General features: G+C 39.6%; 1 protein-coding gene across 2 annotated transcripts in view; it reads left to right on the top strand.

Annotated features, from left to right (window-relative positions):
• LRIG2 (leucine rich repeats and immunoglobulin like domains 2) overlaps window positions 1-20,728 on the top strand; it is a 68,363-nt gene extending 47,635 nt beyond the window's left edge. The window contains exons 13-18 of one of the 2 annotated variants that reach the window (XM_004769826.3): window positions 6,900-7,220; window positions 8,228-8,509; window positions 10,300-10,749; window positions 11,574-11,723; window positions 13,341-13,631; window positions 15,584-20,728. In XM_004769826.3, coding sequence (XP_004769883.2) covers window positions 6,900-7,220; window positions 8,228-8,509; window positions 10,300-10,749; window positions 11,574-11,723; window positions 13,341-13,631; window positions 15,584-15,810 — 1,721 coding nt within the window. In that variant the 3' untranslated portion in view covers window positions 15,811-20,728. Of the gene's footprint in view, window positions 1-6,899; window positions 7,221-8,227; window positions 8,510-10,299; window positions 10,750-11,558; window positions 11,724-13,340; window positions 13,632-15,583 lie in introns of both variants that reach the window. The other variant, XM_013044435.2, reaches the window with a different exon arrangement.
• Window positions 20,729-21,262: the final 534 nt, after the last annotated feature.

The following is a 21,262-nucleotide window of genomic DNA, read 5'->3' as shown; positions in this document are numbered from 1 at the left end:
CTAGTTCCATTCATGTCACTGCAGATAGTAACTTTTTCTTTTTTATGGCTAAGTAATATTCCATTGTATGTATATACCACATCTTTATCCATTCATCTATATAAATCTATAAATAAAAAACACAAGGGTCCATGTATCTCTTTCAGTTCATGTTTTTGTATTCTTTGGGTAGTGTGGCTCCTGGGTTGTAGGGTAGTTCTATTTTTAATTTTTTGAGGAACCTCCATACTGTTTTTTTCTGTAGTGGCTACATCAGTTTGCATTCCCACCAACAATGTAGGAGGGTTCCCTTTTGTCCACATCCTTTCCAACACTTGTTGTTTACTCTGTTTTTGATTTTAGCCATTCTGACACATGTAGGGGTGATATCTCATTGTGGTTATGATTTGCATTTCCCTGATGATGAGTGTTCTTGAGCACCTTTTCATGTGTCTGTTAGCCATCTGTCTGTCTTTTTGGAGAAATGTCTGTTCGTGTCTTCTGCCTATTTTTTTTTTTTAAGGATTTATTTATTTGCTTTAGAGAGAGTGCATGAGTGGGAGAGGCAGAGGGAGAGAGAATCTCAAGTAGACTCTGCACTGAGTGTGCAGCCCAATATGGGGCTCGATTTCATGACCCTCAGATCATGGCTTGAGCCGAAACCAAGTCAGATGCTCAACTGACTGTGCCACTCAGGCACCCCTGCCCATTTTTAAATTGGATTATTTGGTTTGGGGTATTGTGTTGTATCAGTTCTTATATACTTTGGATATTAACCCTTTATTGGATATGTCATTTGCAAACATCTTCTCCTATTCAGTAGGTTGCCTTTTAGTTTTGTTGGTTATTTCCTTTGCTGTGCAGAATTTCTTTTTGTTTAGATTTTATTTTATTTATTTATTTGAGAACGAGAACATGCACACAAGCAGAGGGAGTGGCAGGCAGAGGGAGAGGGAGAAGCAGGCTTCCCATGGAGCAAGGAGCCTGATGCAGGACTTGATCCCAGGGCTCTGAGGTCATGACTGAGCTGAAGGCAGATGCTTAACAGACTGAGTCACCCAGGTGCCCCTGGTGTATTGGTGTAGTCCCAATAGTTTATTTTTGCCTTTGTTTCTCTAGAAACAAATCTAGGAAAATGTTGCCTATTGCTTAGGTCAGAGAAGTTGCTGCCTGTGCTCTCTTCTAGGACTTTTATGGTTTCAGGTCTAACATTTAGGTGTTTAATCCATTCTGAGTTGATCTTTGTGTATGGTGAAAGAAAGTGGTCCAGTTTCATTCTTTCACATGTAGCTGACCAGTATTCCCAGCACCATTTGTTGAAGCAACTTTTTCCCATTGTATATTCATTCCTCTTCGTTGACAATGAATTGACCATATAGTTGTGGGCTTATTTTGGGGTTTTCTGTTCTATTCCGTTGATCTGTGTGTCTGTTTTTATGCCACATTAACTACTGTCACTTTGTAGTATAACTTGCAATCTGGAATTGTGGTATCTCCATTTATGTTTTTCTGTGTCAAGATGGCTTTGCCTACTCAAGGTCTTTTGTGGTTCCATACAAATTTTAGGATTGTTCTAGTTCTTTGAGAATGCTGTTGATATTTTGATTCGGATTGCATTAAATGTGTAGTTTGCTTAGGGTAGGGCAAATGTTTTAACAGTATTGCTCTTCTAATCCACGAATGTGGAATGTCTTCCATTTCTTTGCATCATCTTTAACTTCTTTCATCGGTGTTCTATAGTTTTAGAGTACAGGGCTTTCACCTCTTTGGTTAAATTTATTCCTAGACATTTTATTGGTTTTGGTTTAATTGTGAATGAGATTTTTTTTTAATTTCACTTTTTGCTGCTTCATTATTAGTGTATAGGAATGCAACAGATATCTGTACATTGATTTTGTGTTTTTCAACCTTACCGAATTTATCAGTTCTAGTGGGTATTTTTTGGTAGAGTCTTAAGGTTTTCTATATATAATATCATGTCATCTGCAAATAGTGGAAGTTTTACTTCCTCCTTACTGATTCAGATGCTTTTTATTTCTTTATGTTGTCTGGTTGCTGTGGCTAGGACTTCTAGTACTCTGTTGATAACAATGTTGAGAGTGGACATCTTGTCTTTCTTGACCTTAGGGGGAAAGCTCTCAGTTTTTCACCATTGAGTATGATGTTGGCTGTGGGTTTTTCATCTAAGACCTTTAGTATGTTGAAATATGTTCCCTTTAGACCTACTTAGTAGAGGGTTTTTATCATGAGTGGATGTTGTACTTTTGTCAGATGCTTTTTCTGCATCTGTTGAAATGATCATATGGTTGTTATCCTTTCTCTTACTGATGTGATGCCTCACATTGATTGTTTTGTGCATATTAAATCATCCTTGCATTACAGGAATAAATCCCTCTTGATTGCAGTATATGATTTTTAAAAATATTTTATTGGATTTGGTTTGGTAATATTTTGTTGAGGATTTTGCATCTAGATTCATAAGAGATATTGGTTGGTTCTCTTTTTTTGTAAGGTCTTTATCTGGTTTTGGTATTGGGGTAATATTGGCTTCGTAGAATGAATTTGGAAGTTTCCTTCCTCTTGTGTTCTTTGGAATAGTTTGAGAAGAATGGGTATTAATTCTTCTTTAAATGTTTGGTATAATTCAACTATGAATTCATCTGGTCCTGGACTGGTGTTTTTTGAGAATGTTTTGATTATTGATTCAGTTTCATTGCTGGTAATTGGTCTGTTAAAGCTTTTTTAAAATTTCTTCCTGCTTTAGTTTTGGGGGGTTATATTTTCTAGAAATTTAACTATTTCTTCTAAGTTGTTGAATTTGTTGATACTTAGGTTTTCATAATACTCTGTTAAAATTATTTATATTTCTATGGTATTGGTTATTTCTCTTCTTTCATTAGTAATCTTATTTATCTGGGTCCTTTCTCTCTTTCTCTCTCTCTCTCTTTTTAAGTGAATCTTGCCTAGAGTTTATCAGTTTTTTTTTTTATCTTTTCAGAGAACCAGCTCCTAGTTTCATTGATCTGTTTTTTTTGTTTTGTTTTTTTTTTTTTTTTTAGTTTCTATGTCATTTATTTCTGCTCTTAAATTTATTATTTCCTATCTTTTGCTGGGACTGGGTTTTCTTTTTCTAGTTTCTTTAGGTGTAAGGTTAGGTTGTTTATTAAAGGTTTTTCTTGCTTCTTGAGGTAAGTCTGTATTGTTGTAAACTTCCCTCTTAGAACTACTTTTGTTGTATCCCACAGATTATGGACTCTGTTTTCATTTTCATGTAATTCTTTATTTCTTCTTTGATTTCTTGGTTGACCCATTCTTTTTTTTAAGATTTTATTTATTTATTTGACAGAGATCACAAGTAGGCAGAGAAGCAGGACAGAGAGAGAGAGAGGAGGAGGAAGCAGCCTCCCTGCTGAGCAGACAGCCCGATGCGGGGCTTGATCCCAGGACCCTGGGATCATGACCTGGGATCGTGACCTGAGGCAGAGGTTTTAACCCACTGAGCCACCCAGCCCCCCCCCCAAACTCATTGTTTTATTTGTTTATTTATTAAAAAATTTATTTGGGGGGCACATCTGGATGTCACAGTTGGTTAGGTATCTGACTCTTGGTTTCAGCTCAGGTCATGATCTCAGAGTCATGGCATCAGGTTCCACATTGGGCTTTACTCTCTGCAGAGTCTGCTTAAAGATTCTCTCTCTCTTTCTCTGTCCCACACCCCTGCCCTGCCATGTACTCTCTTCTCTCAAATAAATAAATAAATAAATCTAATCTTAAAAACAAAAAAATTTATTTTTAGGTAATCTCTATACGTAACATGGGGCTTGAACTTAGAACTCTGAGATCAAGAGCCACATGCTCACTCTATCAACCAAGCCAGCCAGGCTGCCCATCCCATTCAGTGGTATAATAACATGTTATTTAACCTCCATATATTGTGCTCTTTTCTATATTTTTTACTGTGGTTGATTTCTTTTTTTTCTTTTTCTTTCTTTCTCTTTTTTAAAAAAAAGATTTATTTATTTATTTATTTATTAGAGAGAGAGAGCGCGCGCGAGAGAGAGAGACAAGAAGAGAAGGAACACAAGTCCGGGGAGTGGCCTAGAGGGAGAAGCCAGCATCCCACAGAGCAGGGACCCCAGTGTGGGGCTTGATCCCAGGATGCTGGGATCATGATCTGAGCTGAGGCAGACGCTTAACTTAATGACTGAGCCACCCATGAACCCCTTGTGGTTGATTCCTAGTTTCATAGCATTGTTGTCAGAAAAGATGCATGGCATACACTTACTGTCTTAACAACAGAATGGAAAAAAATTAAGCCAGGATGCTTTCACTTTTTTAAAGTTTTTATTTTTTTAGTTTATTTATTTACTTACTTGACAGAGCACAAGTTTGCAGAGCCTCAAGTAGTGGGAGAGAAGTGGGCTCTCCGCTGAGCCGGGAGCCCAATTCGGGGCTCAATTCTGGGACTCTGGGGTCATGCCTGAGCTGAAGGCAGACACCCAAACAACTGAGTCACCCAGGCAACCCAACCAGAATGCTTTCTAACTAGCATATCTATTTCCATTTCTCTGTGTTCTTCTGTGAAATTTTTATATTTTGTAATCGTAGATTTAATTTTGTATTCTTTGACTTAATATATCATAAGCCAAGTTTTTTCCCGTGTGTTCTTCATTGATCATTTTCAGTGTCAGTATAGTATAACAGCATCTTTATGAATGTAGGCCTTTCCCTTTTAGGGGGTTGTTACCTTTATTTTTTATTTTTTTAAGATTTTATTTATTTGACAGAGTTCACAAGTAGGCAGAGAGGCAGGCATGGGTGGGGGGAAGCAGGCTCCCTGCTGAACAGAGAGCCTGATGCAGGGCTCGATCCCAGGACCCCGGGATCATGACCCATGCCTGGGTTAAAGGCAGAGGCTTTAACCCACTGAGCCACCCAGATGCCCCAGGTTATTAACCTTTAATATAAATATCCAGTAGTATGATTCCTGAATCAAAAATGATTTTTTTTAAAGTAGATCTTAAAAAGTACTACCAGCTGTTTTCCAGAAAGATAGCACTTGTTTATGTTGTCACCAGTAATGTGTGAATGTAGTTTCTATTTTTGATGCAGTTTCTTAAGACTAAAGTGGTGGCAGGGTTTTAGAATTTTTTTGGGGGTAGAAGGACAACCATGTAAAAGTTGTCTTGATTCCAGGGGCGCCTGGGTGGTTCAGTGGGTTAAAGCTAAAGCCTCTGCCTTCAGCTCTGGTCATGATCTCAGGGTCCTGGGATCAAGCCCCGCATCAGGCTCTCTGCTTGGCAGAGAGCCTGCTTCCCCGTACTCTCTCTGCCTGCCTCTCTGACTACTTGTGATCTCTGTCAAATAAATAAATAAAATCTTAAAAAAAAAAAAACGTTGTCATAATTCCAGTACTCATAATTTGAAGTATGTATCTATATCATTCTTTCTCAACTTGGGCATTTATCCTTTACACTTGAATTTCCTTTATTTTATTTTATTATTATTTTTTAAGATTTTATTTATTTATTTGACAGACAGGGATCACAAGTAAGCAGAGAGTCAGGCAGAGAGAGAGAGAGAGGGAGGAGGAAACAGGCTCCCCGCTGAGCAGAGAGCCTGATGCAGGGCTTGATCCCAGGACCCTGAGATCATGACCCGAGCTGAAGGCAGAGGCTTTAACCCACTGAGCCATCCAGGTGCCCCTTAAATTTCCTTTTAAGTAGAGTAACTGATTACTAGCTTTAGGCACTAGAACTTTTACATCAGCGTAGTTGTCTTGCATGTCACTAGTATCTGATTATTTAGATACCCATATATTGCCAGATCTATTTTTATAATCTACTTAAAAGATACTTAGAACACTTGGAAGCTCAGGCCCACAAAATACTTACATTGTTTTTTACATATTAACAATATACTATTACTTATGAATCTGTAGTATATTAGCTATTCCTAAGCCTATTTGGAATTTCTCACTGTTTGAAGGGAGAGTTATGCATATATGATGTATGTTCCAATAATGCTTAATTTTTCTTAAAAAAGATTTTATTCAGAGAGAGAGTGTGTGTAGGGGAAGGAGCAGAGGGAGAGAGACAGGCAGACTCCGTTATGAGCGTAGCCCTTAATGTGGGGCCTGATCTCAGGACCCCGGGATCATGACCTGAGCTGAAATCAAGAGTCAGACACTTAACCAGCTGAACCACCCACGTGCTCACAAATGTTTTATTAATAGGTAAGTATTGTAACATGTAATATGTAATCCCCATTTTCATTATTGGCAAGGAAAAGATAATGGGTCTTATCATATATATGTTTATATATGTAGCCTCTACATATTCACGAGAGCTAACAGGATTAGAACTTGTCTTGAGATTTGAATTTAGGTTTTTCTTTTTTCCTAGTAATTGGTAGTACTTAAGAAATACATTCTAAGTGTAAGTGATCATGAGTGATAGTAGAAAGTATGCTAGGGGCGCCTGGGTGGCTCAGTGGGTTAAAGCCTCTGCCTTCGGCTCAGGTCATGATCTTGGGGTCCTGTGATTGACCCCGCATCGGGCTCTCTGCTCAGCAGGGAGCCTGATTCCCCCTCCTCTCTGCCTGCCTCTCTGCCTACTTGTGATCTCTGTCAAATAAATAAATAAAATCTTTTTTTTTTTAAAAAAAGAAAGTATGCTAAACCCTGAAGTTTGAAAACCTGAGTTCCCTATCTACCCTTTGTCTCTGAACAAGTTGTTTGACCCTCTGGGCCTCATTTCCCACATCTTTGAACAGAAAGGAATTGGATTCTAGCCCTGTAGTCGCTTGTCAATCTTAATATGCCATTTTGTAAAGAGAACAAGTAATTTTACATTATTTGTTTCAAAATGTGTAGAATTAAAATTGAGTGACTTGGCTCCTGCCCCATTTTTTTCTCTTAGATGATTTTCTCAAGCCACAGATAAAAATGCATCCTGAAAATACAGTTGCTCTAAGAGGCATGAATGTGACTCTGACGTGCACCGCAGTGAGCAGCAGCGACTCACCCATGTCTACCGTGTGGCGCAAAGACAGTGAAATCCTGAATGACATCGATGTTGAGAATTTTGTTCGTTATCAGCAGCAAGCTGGAGAAGCTCTAGAATATACGAGTGTCTTACATCTTTTCAATGTGAATTTCACAGATGAAGGAAGATATCAGTGTATCGTTACTAATCACTTTGGATCTAATTATTCTCAAAAAGCCAAACTGACTGTGAATGGTAAGGAGTTCTGGTCCCTGATGGTTAGAAGGATTTTTCATGTTCAATTTTGAACCACTTGGATAAGAAAATGAGACTAAGCCTGGCATTTGAAGGGGAGATTTTAGTGTTTTGTATTAATTAAGGTTGTGCTAATATGTAGGCTGGGTTACTGTTTTGTCCAGTTATGTCCCTAATTGGTCCTTGGTTGGAAGCGAGGGGGGAAGTTTCACGGCCCCAGGAGATAGGCTGCTTTTTTTTTGTTGTTTCTGCTTTTGAAAAAATTCTTTTGAAATTCTCTGTTCTTTCTAGAACCATAATTCTGTTCTGAAAACTGAAATGTATTCCTGCCACTGTTCGCAGGGCTTTATAATAACGAAGTATTTAGGACATTTCTGGGTGCAGTGATTGTTATCATTGTCTAAATGTAGTCATACAGAATCATTTTTTAAATTAATGCTCTTCTTCACTGTGGCTGTAAAAAAAGAACTTCTCCAAAACAGTTTGATTAATCGTCACCTATCGGATTGAATCACTAAAACAGTTTAGGTTTTGTGCAACCAAAGGACATACTTGTGTCTTAATTCACTGTTGTTTTATGAAATTTTTGAAGGCATACATTTTTTGTATTCTTTATTTTTTGGTATAAATTTTTTTTAACATGCATTTGCCATGTCAGCTTTGTAGATGTTAGCTTGGAGAGCACTGTTTAGTCTCTTAAGTAAGGGAGTCATAATAAATGTACGGAGTTCTGAAAGGTTTGTGGCCTTCTGCCTTTCCTGTCCCCATCAGAGAGATCAGGTAGTAGATGTGTCTGCATTCTAGAAGAATTTATTCATCACTGTACTCTAAGTATTCTGAGGTTCAAAGAGAAAAGATGGCCTCTGTCAATCTAGAGAGCATGCCTTCTGAAAGAAATAGAATATTACAAGTTGGTACTTTGTGTGTGTGTGTATGTGTGTGTGTGTATTCATGTTCCCACCACCACCACTCCACCCACTTTGTTTCGGTAATCTTTCTTGAAACAGAGATGCCATCTTTCCTGAAAACTCCAATGGATCTCACTATCCGCACTGGTGCCATGGCCAGATTAGAGTGTGCTGCAGAGGGGCACCCTGCACCTCAGATTTCTTGGCAGAAAGATGGTGGCACCGACTTTCCTGCAGCTCGAGAAAGACGCATGCATGTCATGCCTGAGGATGATGTCTTCTTCATTGCCAACGTGAAAATAGAAGACATGGGAGTCTATAGCTGCATGGCACAAAATATAGCCGGAGGCCTTTCAGCAAATGCCTCTCTCACAGTATTAGGTATGTGTACTGCCCCATGGGTCCTTGGTTTGGATGGAGCCTTTATATTTAAGGGTCTGCTCTCGTCTTAATGGCAGAGAAGATCCAACTTTGAGATTTTAATAGTGATCCTTATATCTTGGTCACCATGTTTTACCAATACATGGCTGGGTCATGTCAGCCTAGGATATTAGTGGATCAGAAAACTGAAATCTGCAAAAGCAGTGAGGGCAGAATTAGAGATCTTCATCACATGAATTTGAAAATTCAAATCCCCTTATCCTGTTACCTTGCCCCCTTGGAGGTTTCTAATTCAAACATGTTTTTTTCTAGTATTCACCAGTGGGTTTGCAGTTGTTTTATACTGCTTCACAGACCACTCAAGACAATTTGTTTCTCCTCTAACTCATTTTTGAAAAAAAAAATTAATGCATAAAAATTACCATCTTTTGGTTAGATTTCCTGTTCTCTTCCAGTGTATGCCTCTTGATTCTGTGTTATGGTAAAATAAAATGTCTTTTCCCTAAGTTCCTCTGACAAGCCTATTTTTTTTTCTTATGAGAATACTTTTCTTCATACTCAACCCAAAGGCAGATTCTGCTTTCTAGTTCTCTGGTTTCCCTTGATGTTAGGTTTTTTATTTTTTATTTATTTTTTTTAATGGACTTTATTTATTTATTTGACAGACAGAGATCACAAGTAGGCAGAGAGGCAGGCAGAGAGAGAGGAGGAAGCAGGCTCCCTGGTGAGCAGAGAGCCTGATGCGGGACTCTATCCCAAGACCCTGGGATCATGACCTGGGCCTAAGGCAGAGGCTTTAACCTGCTGAGCCACCAGGCGCCCCTTATGTTAGGTTTTTTAAAAGTTTGTTAGTTTGTGTTATTTCCTTGTGTAATCAGAAAAATAAGTATATCGTTTTAAAAATGTAGGATATATAGAAAATTAGAAAAAGGGAAAGTCACTAAAACACTTAAAGATTTTGGCATATGCTGGACTTTTTAAAAAACACATTTTCATGAAGTTATGTACCTACTTTTTTCCTCTTAAATACTGTATCATAAGGGTTACTCTGTCATTAAGTCTTCAAAAAATATCATGTATTTGTACTATGGTTTATTTAACAACCTTTCCTGCTAGATTTAAAGATCTTTTCCTTTATTTTTAAAAATTACAACTAATTTCATAATAAACCTGTTCATGTATAAATCTTTTTGACTTCCTTGCTTAGGATAGCTTGCCTAAGGTAGAATTAGTAAGACAAGATTTTTGAGGCTTTTGCTTTTCTGAACACTAACTTCTAATCTTTCCATGAGTATATGAAAGTGCTTACTTTTTTTTTCTTAAGATTTTTTATTTATTTCATTTGATAGAGATCACAATAGGCAGAGAGGCACGCAGAGAGAGAGAGGAAGGGAAGCAGACTCCTCACTGAGCAGAGAGCTCGAAGTGGGGCTCAATCCCAGGACCCTGGGATCATGACCTGAGCCGAAGGCAGAGGCTTTAACCCATGGAGCCACCCAGATGCCCCAACTTATTATTATTATTATTATTTTTAAAGATTTATTTATTTATCCTAGGGGGAGGGAAGGAGAGAGAGAATCTCAAGCAGACTGCATGCTGAGCATCGATCCCAGGATCTATAGATTATGACCTGAGCTAAAATCAAGAGTTGGCTGCTTATTAACCCACTGAGCCACCCAGACGCCCCTGAAATTGCCTACTTATTGCATCATTACCTCATTCATCTAATACAGTGGGATTTAAGAAATAAAATTGTTTTAACATGATTTTTTATACACTCTTTCTGTTAGAGACACCCTCATTTATCAGACCCCTGGAAGATAAGACAGTAACCCGAGGTGAGACTGCGGTATTACAGTGCATAGCTGGAGGGAGCCCTGCCCCTCGTCTCAACTGGACCAAAGATGACGGGCCACTGCTGGTGACAGAACGGCACTTCTTTGCGGCAGCCAACCAGCTTCTCATCATTGTCGATGCTGGCCTGGAAGATGCTGGGAAATACACCTGCATTATGTCTAACACCCTTGGGACAGAACGTGGTCACATTTACCTAAATGTCATTTCATCTCCCAATTGTGACTCTTCCCAGAGTAGCATTGGGCATGAAGATGATGGCTGGACCACAGTTGGCATTGTCATCATTGTTGTGGTCTGCTGTGTTGTGGGCACCTCTTTGATCTGGGTCATTGTTATTTACCACATGAGAAGGAAGAATGAAGACTACAGTATCACAAACACAGGTGAGTGGTACTCAGTTGATACCTACAGCTTGTACTTGAGTCAGGAATGTAGTATACAATTTATTATAAAATAGAAAAAGCTGTGGAGCTTTGATCCTTTATATATGGTAGAAGGAAGAGTTTTTTTTTGTTAAAATGTCCAAATTCATTGAAATAATGGAATGTCTCCAATGAATTTTTTTTTTTTAAGATTTTATGTATTTATTTGACATATCACAAGTAGGCAGAGAGGCAGGCTGGAGTGGGGGGGTGGGTGTTTGGGAAGGAGGCTCCCTGCTGAGCAGAGAGCCCAATGCGGGGCTCAATCCCAGGGTCCTGGGATCATGACCTGAGCTGAAGGCAGAGGCTTAACCCACTGAGCCACCCAGGCACCCGTCCGATGAATAATTTTAAGAATTTTTAGATAGTCCCCCCAAACTTTGCTCTTATAAACATGGTACAGGTGCACCTTCTTTCTTTAATGCCTAAGGCTCATTTCCGTCGAAGCTTCTCTGTGGGCAAAGAGTGGAGCCCTTCTGACTGGGATTGGCCTTTCACACCTCTTCCCTGAAATCCTGAAAGAGAAGAGGCTCAATCAGACAGTGAAAGTATGCCTGTGGACTAGATTTTAGACTTTAGGATTTGCCTCTTTTAGTAATACTTTTTAAATGAATCTTTGAAAAGAATTTTAGCGAGAAAGAGTTTGGGGGGAAGATCCTAAGACCTGTTCCTAGTTAGATAACATTTTCCTGGCCAGTGGGTATATCAGAGTGGAGCACATTTGCACTATAGTCTTCTGAGTGTTGCCTAATGTAATTTGAAAGTTACAGATGTCTCTTTTACAGAGGAGCTTAATCTGCCTGCAGACATTCCCAGCTACTTGTCTTCCCAAGGAACACTGTCAGAGCCACAAGAAGGCTACAGCAACTCTGAGGCAGGCAGTCATCAGCAACTTATGCCTCCTGCCAATGGATATTTACACAAAGGCGCTGATGGTACTGACTCTTTGTTGTATATGCTTATAATTTTGGCCTATTTTGTTGAGTTTATTTGTCAGCGTGTAGTTTTCCCATTAACCTGATACAACATTTTAAAGTAAGATACTCAGTGAAAACATTGGACTGCCTGAGAAATAGGATGGATGGAAATCGACTGAAATCGTACCAGAGAAGAAAATCATCTGACAGAAGAAACACCTCCCAAAACAAGGGATTGGTGTACCCAGCAAAGTCTCCCAAACCAAAGTATTATTATGAGAAGGAGGTGCTCTCGAAACTTTTTTGAGGGGTCTTGTCTTTTTAAGGCATGAGCATTCTTTAGACCATATCCAGGGGCGGTTTGTGTCTCCTGCTGACTGGTTGGTAGTCGCTGAAGTTTAAAGGGCAGTGATGATTCTCAGCATATGTTGGAGAAATCAGAGAGATACAAGATGTTCCCTAATTAACTTGGCTTCTCAATACTACTTCTCTTCCCCACTCCCCCCTTCCCTCAGGGAGTGACAGAACTCAGGGAGGTGAATTAAGGGATAGAAGAATTGGGTTTGATTCCTAGTTCCTTTTTTCTGGCTCTGGGACCATGAACAAGTTACTGAAATCTGAGCTTTAACTTTCTCATTTAAAGTAAAGAAGCGGTAAAGTAAAGCACTTCCCTCAGAATTCTCATAGATCCTTTCAACAAATAGGTGTAGTCCTTCCAGCACTGTACAAATGAAAGGCCTTTTCTGTTCATATGGAGATTTTTTTAGGCTGAGCTAACAGAATTTATCGGTTTCATCGCTAAATTGGATTTTATTTTGGCTTTCCATGGAAAGAGGGGTTACTTCTAGCATTTAAAATAATCTTTAAATGCCTCTGCTCTTTGAAATTGGTGGGAAATAACACTGCTTTCTGGGCCAAACTAACTTCCAGTTGTAACACTGTTGCTTGATCAGGAAGTTACTTGCTCTTTATTTCTCACTCACTTTTTTCTCTTTGAACAGTTTTCAAAGCACATAACAGTCTGGGGAGCTCGTTATTAAACTTTACCTCTGCCAGACACACACATGCGTCAGTCAGGACTCTTGACCATCAGAGGCTTTCTCTAGGGGTACTTTAAGCCATGAGTGTTGCTTAATTCCTTGACTCATGACAGTAATGCTGGCTTTATGAAGTGAAGTCCTCCTTAGTCCTTGTTCTCTGCTTTAGTTCGCTTCAGCCAGACCTGTGTCTTACAGCACAGTGCAGCCGCATCTTCGTTCCCTTGAATTGGGCATCACCTTATCCAGGCTGGACAGAAGTGGTTTACCGTAGCGTTTAAGGGCATGGGCCCCGGAGCCAGAGCGCCCAAGTTTTCAGCCGTGTGTTATAGCAGTGTTTTGGAGCAAGTTCCCTCATGTCTCTGTGTTGTAGTTACCCCGTCTGTAAAATGGGGGTAATAATAGTACCCACCTCATAGGGATGCCGTGAGGATTAAATTAGTTAATGCACAGAAGGACCTTGAGATTTTACCTGATTTATCAAGTAAGTGCTCAGTCAGTGCCAGCTGCGGTGAAAATGGGGATGGCTGGTACAGAAAACTGGTGATTGGCAAAGCTGACTCCTTAACTGAAGGATTCTTTCCTGTGTCGTCATCAGGTGGTCCTGGTACCCGGGTTATTTGCTCAGATTGTTATGACAATGCCAACATCTACTCCAGGACCCGAGAATACTGCCCGTACACGTATATTGCTGAGGAAGATGTTCTAGATCAGACACTGTCCAGCCTCATGGTCCAGATGCCCAAAGAGACATATTTGGCACATCCTCCCCCAGATGCCCCTACCCTGGAGAGCCTGGTGTCATCAGCAGACAAAGAGATGGCTGCCTTTCCCACCAACCATGAGAGGATAAATGAGAAGAAACTTACGTCCACACAGATGAATAGTGGTAAAGGACACAGTCTTTTTTGATTACTTTGTTTTTACTCTCACCTACTTGATTTTTCCGTCATATAAGTAGCATTCTGATTTGACAGGAAGCAAACAAATTGGAATAATAGAGTAATTAGCTACAGCTAGCTGGTATAAACTAGGGCCAGAGATTTTCAGAGATTAGAATTAGAGACATCTGCATCAGTAGGATGGAAACAGCTTCTGTGGGAGTATCAAGATCACACTTCTAAAAATTCAGAAGCCATATAGAAAAAGCTTTAAAAAAGTTTCATATAGGTTTAATTTTTTTTCCATCTTTATTTAAATAATGGTGATTGGAAATGCTGAGGATATAATTTGGTGGAGATTTTTCCTGAGAAGATTTAAAAATGATTTGGTTGCTGTTCTAGAGGGTAAATACTGAATGGCAGTATCACTTAGCCAGTGTTTGATTTCATCTGTGAGGCCTTATGATCAGGTCCCAAAGTGGGGAAGCAGTTGTGGGATGACCCAGGAGAAGAAACACAAGTCACATTGTGCAGAGAAGGCATTTGGTAACAGCTTGGTCAGTAAAACGGAACTCTTTCTAGACCATGAGGGGCTCTGCTGAGCATGTCCTTCTGGCCGTCCAGGTTTTTCATCAGCTGTCACCCTCTTGTCAGCCTAAAATGGAAGAGCACAGGAACTTGGGTAGAGCTGAGGCCTGCAGGTGCTTCCAGGGGTGCTTTTGGTAGGAGGGAATGATCTGACTTGGGACTTTTAAGATGTGTTCTGTTGTTCTTAATTTAGAGACCAACTCCAAAGATTTCCAAAGACAGTACAAGTCAGAGAAAAGTGTACTGTCACTCACTGAAGCTAGTCTCTTGGCTTTAAAGTTCATTGCCCGTGAAAGAAGGGCACCAACACTAATTCCGTGTTCCCATGTCCTAAGAGTTCCACACCTAAAAAGGCTTTAAGTAGAACAAAAAATGCAGTGTACCTTTTTCTTCATTTCGGAGAGGTCTCAATTGTTGCCTTGGTGTATAAGTGAGGAGATCAGCAAATGAGTGCTTTGGTGCATTGCTCATTCCTACCTGGGGCGCTCTCACTCCTTGCTATTCACAGAGTGGTCTCAGCTTCAGCATTACCTAGAGCTTGTTAGAAATGCAGACCAAGGTGCCCACCCCGGACCCAGTGAACCAGAGTCTTTTTTTTTAACAAGATCCCTAGGTTATTTGTATGCACGTCAGAGCTTAAGAAACCCTGCCTTAGCTTACTTTAACACATGGGTTTTGTTTTTATTTCTGAGTGTTTGTTTCCAGAATGTTTGCCTGACTTTTTCCAAAATGTATCCCCATGAAGTTAATATAGCTTTCAGCAAATATTCATTGGGGAAAGAGCTCACCACTGCAGTAAGTAAGGTGAATGAGAGATGTATTATCTTTGAGACCAGAGTCTCAAAGTATAATAATTGGATTTAAAATTGCTGCTTTTCATTATTACTTTATTGTTAGGATTACTGGCATGCTAGAAGCTGGAGGGAAATGGTTTATTTTTAAAACAATTTTTTTTAACATGCTCATTTGTTATTTAAAGATGTAATGGCTGTGTTAAATCAGTGATTTTTGTATAATGCAACTTTCACTACAGTAAGGATACTATTTTAATCTGTTTCCATGTGTCTAAAGATTGTATTTTTAAATTTTGCAGCAGCAGAAGCACTAATCGTAGATGAAAGCAGAGGACATATTACATGGTTTCAGTAAATAATTGGTTAAGCTTGTTGAAAGACCATGGTTCTAGTTTCTATTTTGTTTTCTTTTATTAGCTGTTGCTAAGAAGATGAGAAGTGTACATTTACTCTCAATGTCCTTATTCAGGAATACTGGGTATCTTTATTTCTGGGAGAATTTGGATAAAAGAAAATGAAGTTTTAAACCATTAATTTTGAATTTCCATTCGCCACTGATTGTTATCTTTCATTTTCAGAAACGTTGCCGCGGCCTCTGTGGAACATAAGCAAAGAGCTAGGCTTGCCTCATCCTCCCTTTTCCCAGCAGCCAGTCCTTGAGCCACCACAAGTCCATCAAAATGAGGGTCTGGCAGAGAGTGGCCCAGACTGTTCCGCCTCCCCCACGCCTTGTCACAGGTTGCATGACCATGCTTTTGATTTTAGTAGGACTCGGAACATTCAGGATGGTAGTGAGGGCACATGAAACTCACTCCAGAAAGAGATGTGGGCAGAGACTCAAGTTACTTCATTTTGTATTTACTACCTCAGAGTTCAGAAGAAACCCCAAAGTCAGCATTTGCTTTACCCCATCTGCAGTTACATCTGACCCCACTGAGGTACGCCAGGCATTTATTTGGGCTTATTCCTGATGAAGAAGGGGAAATGGCTGACAGAAATGGGTACATCTAATAAAACCTGTGCAACACGGACAGAGGAAAATACAGGACAAAACGTTCTTGCTGATGGTTCCACGGGGATGTGCCCAGCTGTGCACTGCCTGTTAGGGAGTCTCATTGCTGCTTAACATGCTGGATTGTCTCAACCTACAGAATGATTCTGAGAAAACATCACTGTTCTGGTGTGTCTTCCAGGAACAGAAATAACTTTGGAGCCCTCTGGGAAGTGTGTCTGGGATTCTTCAGTGGTTTTAAGCATCTAGTTGAGACCAGGGCTTTGATATTCAAGGTCTTTGACAAGAATCCCAGGCTTGACCAATTGTTACCACATCAAAGGGTTTTGTATTCTTGTGAATCTTTTTTTTTTTTTTGGTCCTTATCACCCAGGGATCTCATTGTAAATATATGTGCATTTATAAATAATTTTTGTATTCATTGACCATATGTGTTGGCTGCATTGTAAATATTTTTGATATGCCAGAATTATATATAATACCCAGTTAATAATATTGACAGCAGCGTCTCAGACCACAGATTTTGTATGACTTGGTTTAGTGAACCTAAAGACTTTGTTTGAAGTTTTAAAAATATGTTTGTTAAGAAGTATATGTATAGAGGCAGGGAACCTAGTGATTGCATACACACAAACACAGTCTTGGTCTAATTAGCTTCTTTACTCAGACCTAAAAGTTCATATGTCTAATCGTTTGCCATCTGTTTACAAGTGCCAGGTAGTATTACCTTTCTAGCATAAAAAGACTCAAAATTGACTAGCAGTCCGTCTTATCATAGTCATGTGCACAGAGACAAAGGAAAATTTCTTTTGGGAATACCTTCTTTCAGCAAAGTATTTAGGTGATGAGGAAACCAAAGATTGCTTCTTTTCTGTTTTTTGGGGGTTTTTTTGTTGTTGTTTTTAATATCTCTTCTGCCAATGCACAGTGTATCTTAAGGGAAGGGTGCTTTTGGGAATAAGTTGAATGTGCACAAATTCTTACAAAGCTTTAGAGTGTTTTCCTTGTTCTATACAAGTGATTATTTAAGCCAAAAAGTTCTCTTGAATTTTTGATTGCAAAAAGCTTTATGTGAACAAAGGACTTTATAATGGAATGTAATGAACTAAAGTTCTTTTTTGCTTTGTGCTTTCAGATTTCCTTACCCTAGGCTGTCAGATTCTGTCCTCTCAGTCTAGTGAGTACTAGTTACGTGCTGGATAACTTCCATCACTTAAATGAAAATATCTATTTCTAAGTTATTGTGCATTTCAAGGGTTCTAAACTCATATTTTGCCAGAAAGTTGAATTACATGTAGTTGTCAGTCCTAGTTTTTTTCTCCCCAAACCGTCTCTAACGGTTTTGTACCACCAAGCCATTCTCTCTTTCCTTTTTTGAACTGTCAGCTTCTGTTCATTTTTACTTCAAACTTCTTAAATATCACTATTTTCCCATCCTTTCAATGTGTGATTCCTCTTCTTCCTTACTAGGTTGTACTTTAATCTGTACAGGGCTGATGTAGAATCAGGAGACCTGATTTTATTCCTAGCTCTGCCCCATATTGGCTGTAGTCAGGGGCAGGAGTCTGCTTCGCAGCCAGATTTTCTCATTTCTGAAATAAGGGCATTCTCCTAGATGCTCCAGAGCCCTTTCCAGCTGTAACGTTCTGTGAATTTGTGATCCCTCCAAGGACCAGGGAGGATTATGCTACTCTAATACAAAGCTGCTTTCATGAAACATTTGTTAGTGTAACAAGAGTGATGCTGCTTACTCTGACTTGAGCCAGATTCACTTCCTCCTTAGCAGGAGGGACAGTGTAAGATGTATTTGTGAGAAGAGCTCTTCTGCTTTGAAACCGGCTCAGTAAAGGAAGACTGTTGACTCAATGGAAGCTACCAGATGCCATCTGGGGCAGCGGGTCTGAATGCCAGTGCTGCCGCGCACCAGAGCATGGAATCAGTTGAGAGGTGCGCTGCAGCTGATCTGTAGCTAGTCTGTGACTCCCTTACCTTTCAGATGTCTTCATTCATGCAGGTGATCTGTAACTATCTGATACTCTCACTCAAATTCTGACAGACTTCTCTTGAGTGAAAAGGGGTAGTTAGAGAGAGGCTGCAGGTGAGTATCAGCTCTTATGGGTGACAGGACTGAAAACCAGGGTGCGAACCAGTGTTCTAGAAAACTTAGGATATGGTGGTCCTCTTCCTCTTAGGACTGTCAGAGTCAGGTCTCCTGAATGGCCAGGTTCTCCCTTCCGTTAGCACCAATGGTGAGATGCCTTCCCACATGCTCCTAGCTTGCCAAAGTACCTAAGGAACTAGTCAAGAATTTGTTTAAACGTGAAGTTTAACAAAACTGGTCTTAAAAAAATAATAAATTTAATAAATTCTAATCTTAGGAGCAGGGCTTCCTGGAATTTTTTGTTACTGCATATGTTTTTGACCAAGCAGTGATTTATCCATCTACCGTACACAGGGTTAGAAGCTCATCAGTGTTCCTTCCCTGCAATGTGATGTCTCCCTAATGCCTCTTTTAATCAGGATTGTTGTTAAGCAAGGCAAACTAAAATGCCAGGAGAAATACTCTCTGCTCCTCATCCAGTTACCACCTTGTATCAGTAGAGATATATAAGTTCTCTTAAGTTGTGCCCCTTTTACATTGATCTTCAAGTCTTCCTTGGAAGAAGAAATAGCATCTTCCTTTAAGTCCGCACTGGCACGTGGTCTCTATATAAGCCATTGGCTTTCTGTCATTCAGCAGCTTCTAAATTGCTCTCCCTAGTTGTGCAAGTTACTCTGGGGGATACGAAGTATCAGGAACCCTCTAATGTGCCACTCTGAGAGTTTTATGTGTATTTTTTTGAAAGGTAACTTTCCTATTTAAAAATAGTTGCCTTCACACTGCCCATTGTGGGGTTGTAAAAGCAACATTAGGATATCTAGCAACTTAGACTCTTATCCATTTTCCTAAGAGATGGGAGATACGCTAAAAGTCTTTAATACCTTGAAGTGTTGCCATGAATTAGGATTAAATTCACTGTTTTTATTCTTGAGGACAAAGGTCATGTCTGCTCCCATTCTGTGAGGCACAAGGTAACAGGGAGGTACAGTAAACACTTGCTAGTAATTCTGTATAAACTAATTCTCCACAATTAGGTTTGCCCAATAATTGGAATAATCAGTGTTTTGTGGGAAAAGTCACAGTGGAAGCCAGATAATTAATGCTGATATTAACCCCAGTGTTAGTGTTAACGCTGTTAATAGCGTTGAAGAAATTTCTGCACTTAGAATGGAATATGGGCAAGATGACTTTCAGGTCTCTTTCAGTTTTACCACTGGAAATTTCCAGAAGCAATCTAACAGTCTTAAAACTTTTCCTTTCAAAATCCTTTATATACAGTAAGTATAGAGCACTTAAATTTTTTTCAGTTCAAGAGTTTTGGTTTTTGGTTGACAAAAGGAGACTTTCCTGTTAATGGCTAAAAACATCAAAGTCTGGGCTTACGCTTCTGAAGAAATCTATAACTAGTTAGTAACAGAAATGGCATTACCATACTAAAAACTTTAAGAGCCTATATAATGTATTATGACCCTCCTTTTTACTCTTTAATTTTTATGCCTGTTTCTTCTTATCAGTAGGACTCCAGTTGGAATGGGGTTGGAATTGTGGTGTTCAGCTTTGCACCCAGTATTTTACCCAAGGGTGTTGGAGCCTTTCCAATCATTTTAATATTCACCGGAATACTAGGAGGTAATGGAGCAACAGAGGTAAATTTACTGCCATTTCATGCTGTGTGCTCCATTTTTGAGTTTGCTTCTTAATGCCGATTGCAGAGGTAATGTGAAGTAGTTGGGCCTTCCAAGGTTGAGCTGAGATTTTTGGCAACCTGCAAGGAATGTCTCATTCTTCTCTGACGTGTCCTCTTTCCCAGTTCAGTCTGGCAGATGTTTTTCCCTTCTGCTTCTAACTTAGAACTTTTTTTGTTTAGAGTGCTGTCTCAACCAACATCAGTTAGCCTTAATTTTTTTTTCCTTTTCCGGACAACTGCCTGGTTTGTTGATGAAAATAACAAGCTCTGAATTAAGAGATATATTACAAGCTGCTCTTTACAAAACAACACCTGCAAACCCATGAATCATCTGAAGATGTTGTGGGTAATAAGAGGTAGGGACATGTGTGTGTGTCTATATGCACATGTGTGCATGTGTTGGTGTGTGTGTGTGTGTGTGTGTGTGTGTGTGTGTGTGTGAAGAGTAATATTTGGACCTGCTCCCTTCAGGTTGTGTGTTGAGTGTTTCTTAGTGGTCCCAATAATCTCCACCGATGAGTGGGGTGAGGGTGAAAAAACAACTTGATTTGAACCTGTTTTTAGATTAGAAAGAGTAAAGTGATCCTTTATCAACTAAACCGTCTTGAAAGAGAAATTGATCATCAGGTGGTCAAGTGCTCTTGGAGTATATCTCTTGGCTACTTAAAGTGGCCTCTTGATCCATAGAGAGACTATTTCTACCCTCTCCTGTTCCCTCTTCTTCCCACAGAGGATGTCAATCTGAGTAGCCCTGATACCAGATGTATCGAAAGAGAGTTCTAAGCCAAGTTGTTTTTCAGTGTGGTCCTTTCCTAGTATCTATTTATATTTTCTCACACATGAGAATGTATATTTTATAAGGCATGTGTTTGTCTACTTGTTTGTCTACTGTAATATGTCTCCAATAAAGCTAAAATACATTATGATTTTCTGGTTTTCTGTCGCCTGACATATAGGAGTGAAGTGGTATATTTTTAAGTTTGTGGTCCTTTGAGAGGGTCACCAAAGAGTTGTACAAGTTATGGCACCTCTCATTCCTGCTGTGTTTGAGTCACATACTGTCTGGAGTCTGCCATCGGAATACCTTACAGCCCTGTGCTTCCCAAGGGCCTGCGCCGTGTGCCCTTTGCCTGTCATCGTGTCTGCTGTGATGTTAGATGCCTGGTAGTGTGGATGGAAACAAATACACTTAACAGTTCATTAGAAAATAAGAGTGCTTTCTAAATAGGGAAAGATTTGAAGGCATCATTTTCTAATTCAAAATTAAGAAAATACTCGAAGAATGTTAATACTCTGATCAACTTTCTCACTCTACTGTATTAGCAACTTCTTTTTTTTAAGGTTTTATTTGACAGAGCATGAGAGCACAAACAGGGAGAGCAACAGAGAGAGAGGGAGAAGTAGACTGCCCACTGAGCAGGGAGCCTGACTCAGGGCTTGATCCTAGGACCCCGGGA

The sequence above is a fragment of the Mustela putorius genome, unplaced genomic scaffold (genome assembly GCF_011764305.1).
Source record: "Mustela putorius furo isolate JIRA1106 unplaced genomic scaffold, ASM1176430v1.1 tig00000585_pilon_pilon_pilon, whole genome shotgun sequence".
NCBI lineage: Eukaryota > Metazoa > Chordata > Mammalia > Carnivora > Mustelidae > Mustela > Mustela putorius.
This window is presented reverse-complemented; position numbering and strand designations above follow the sequence as displayed.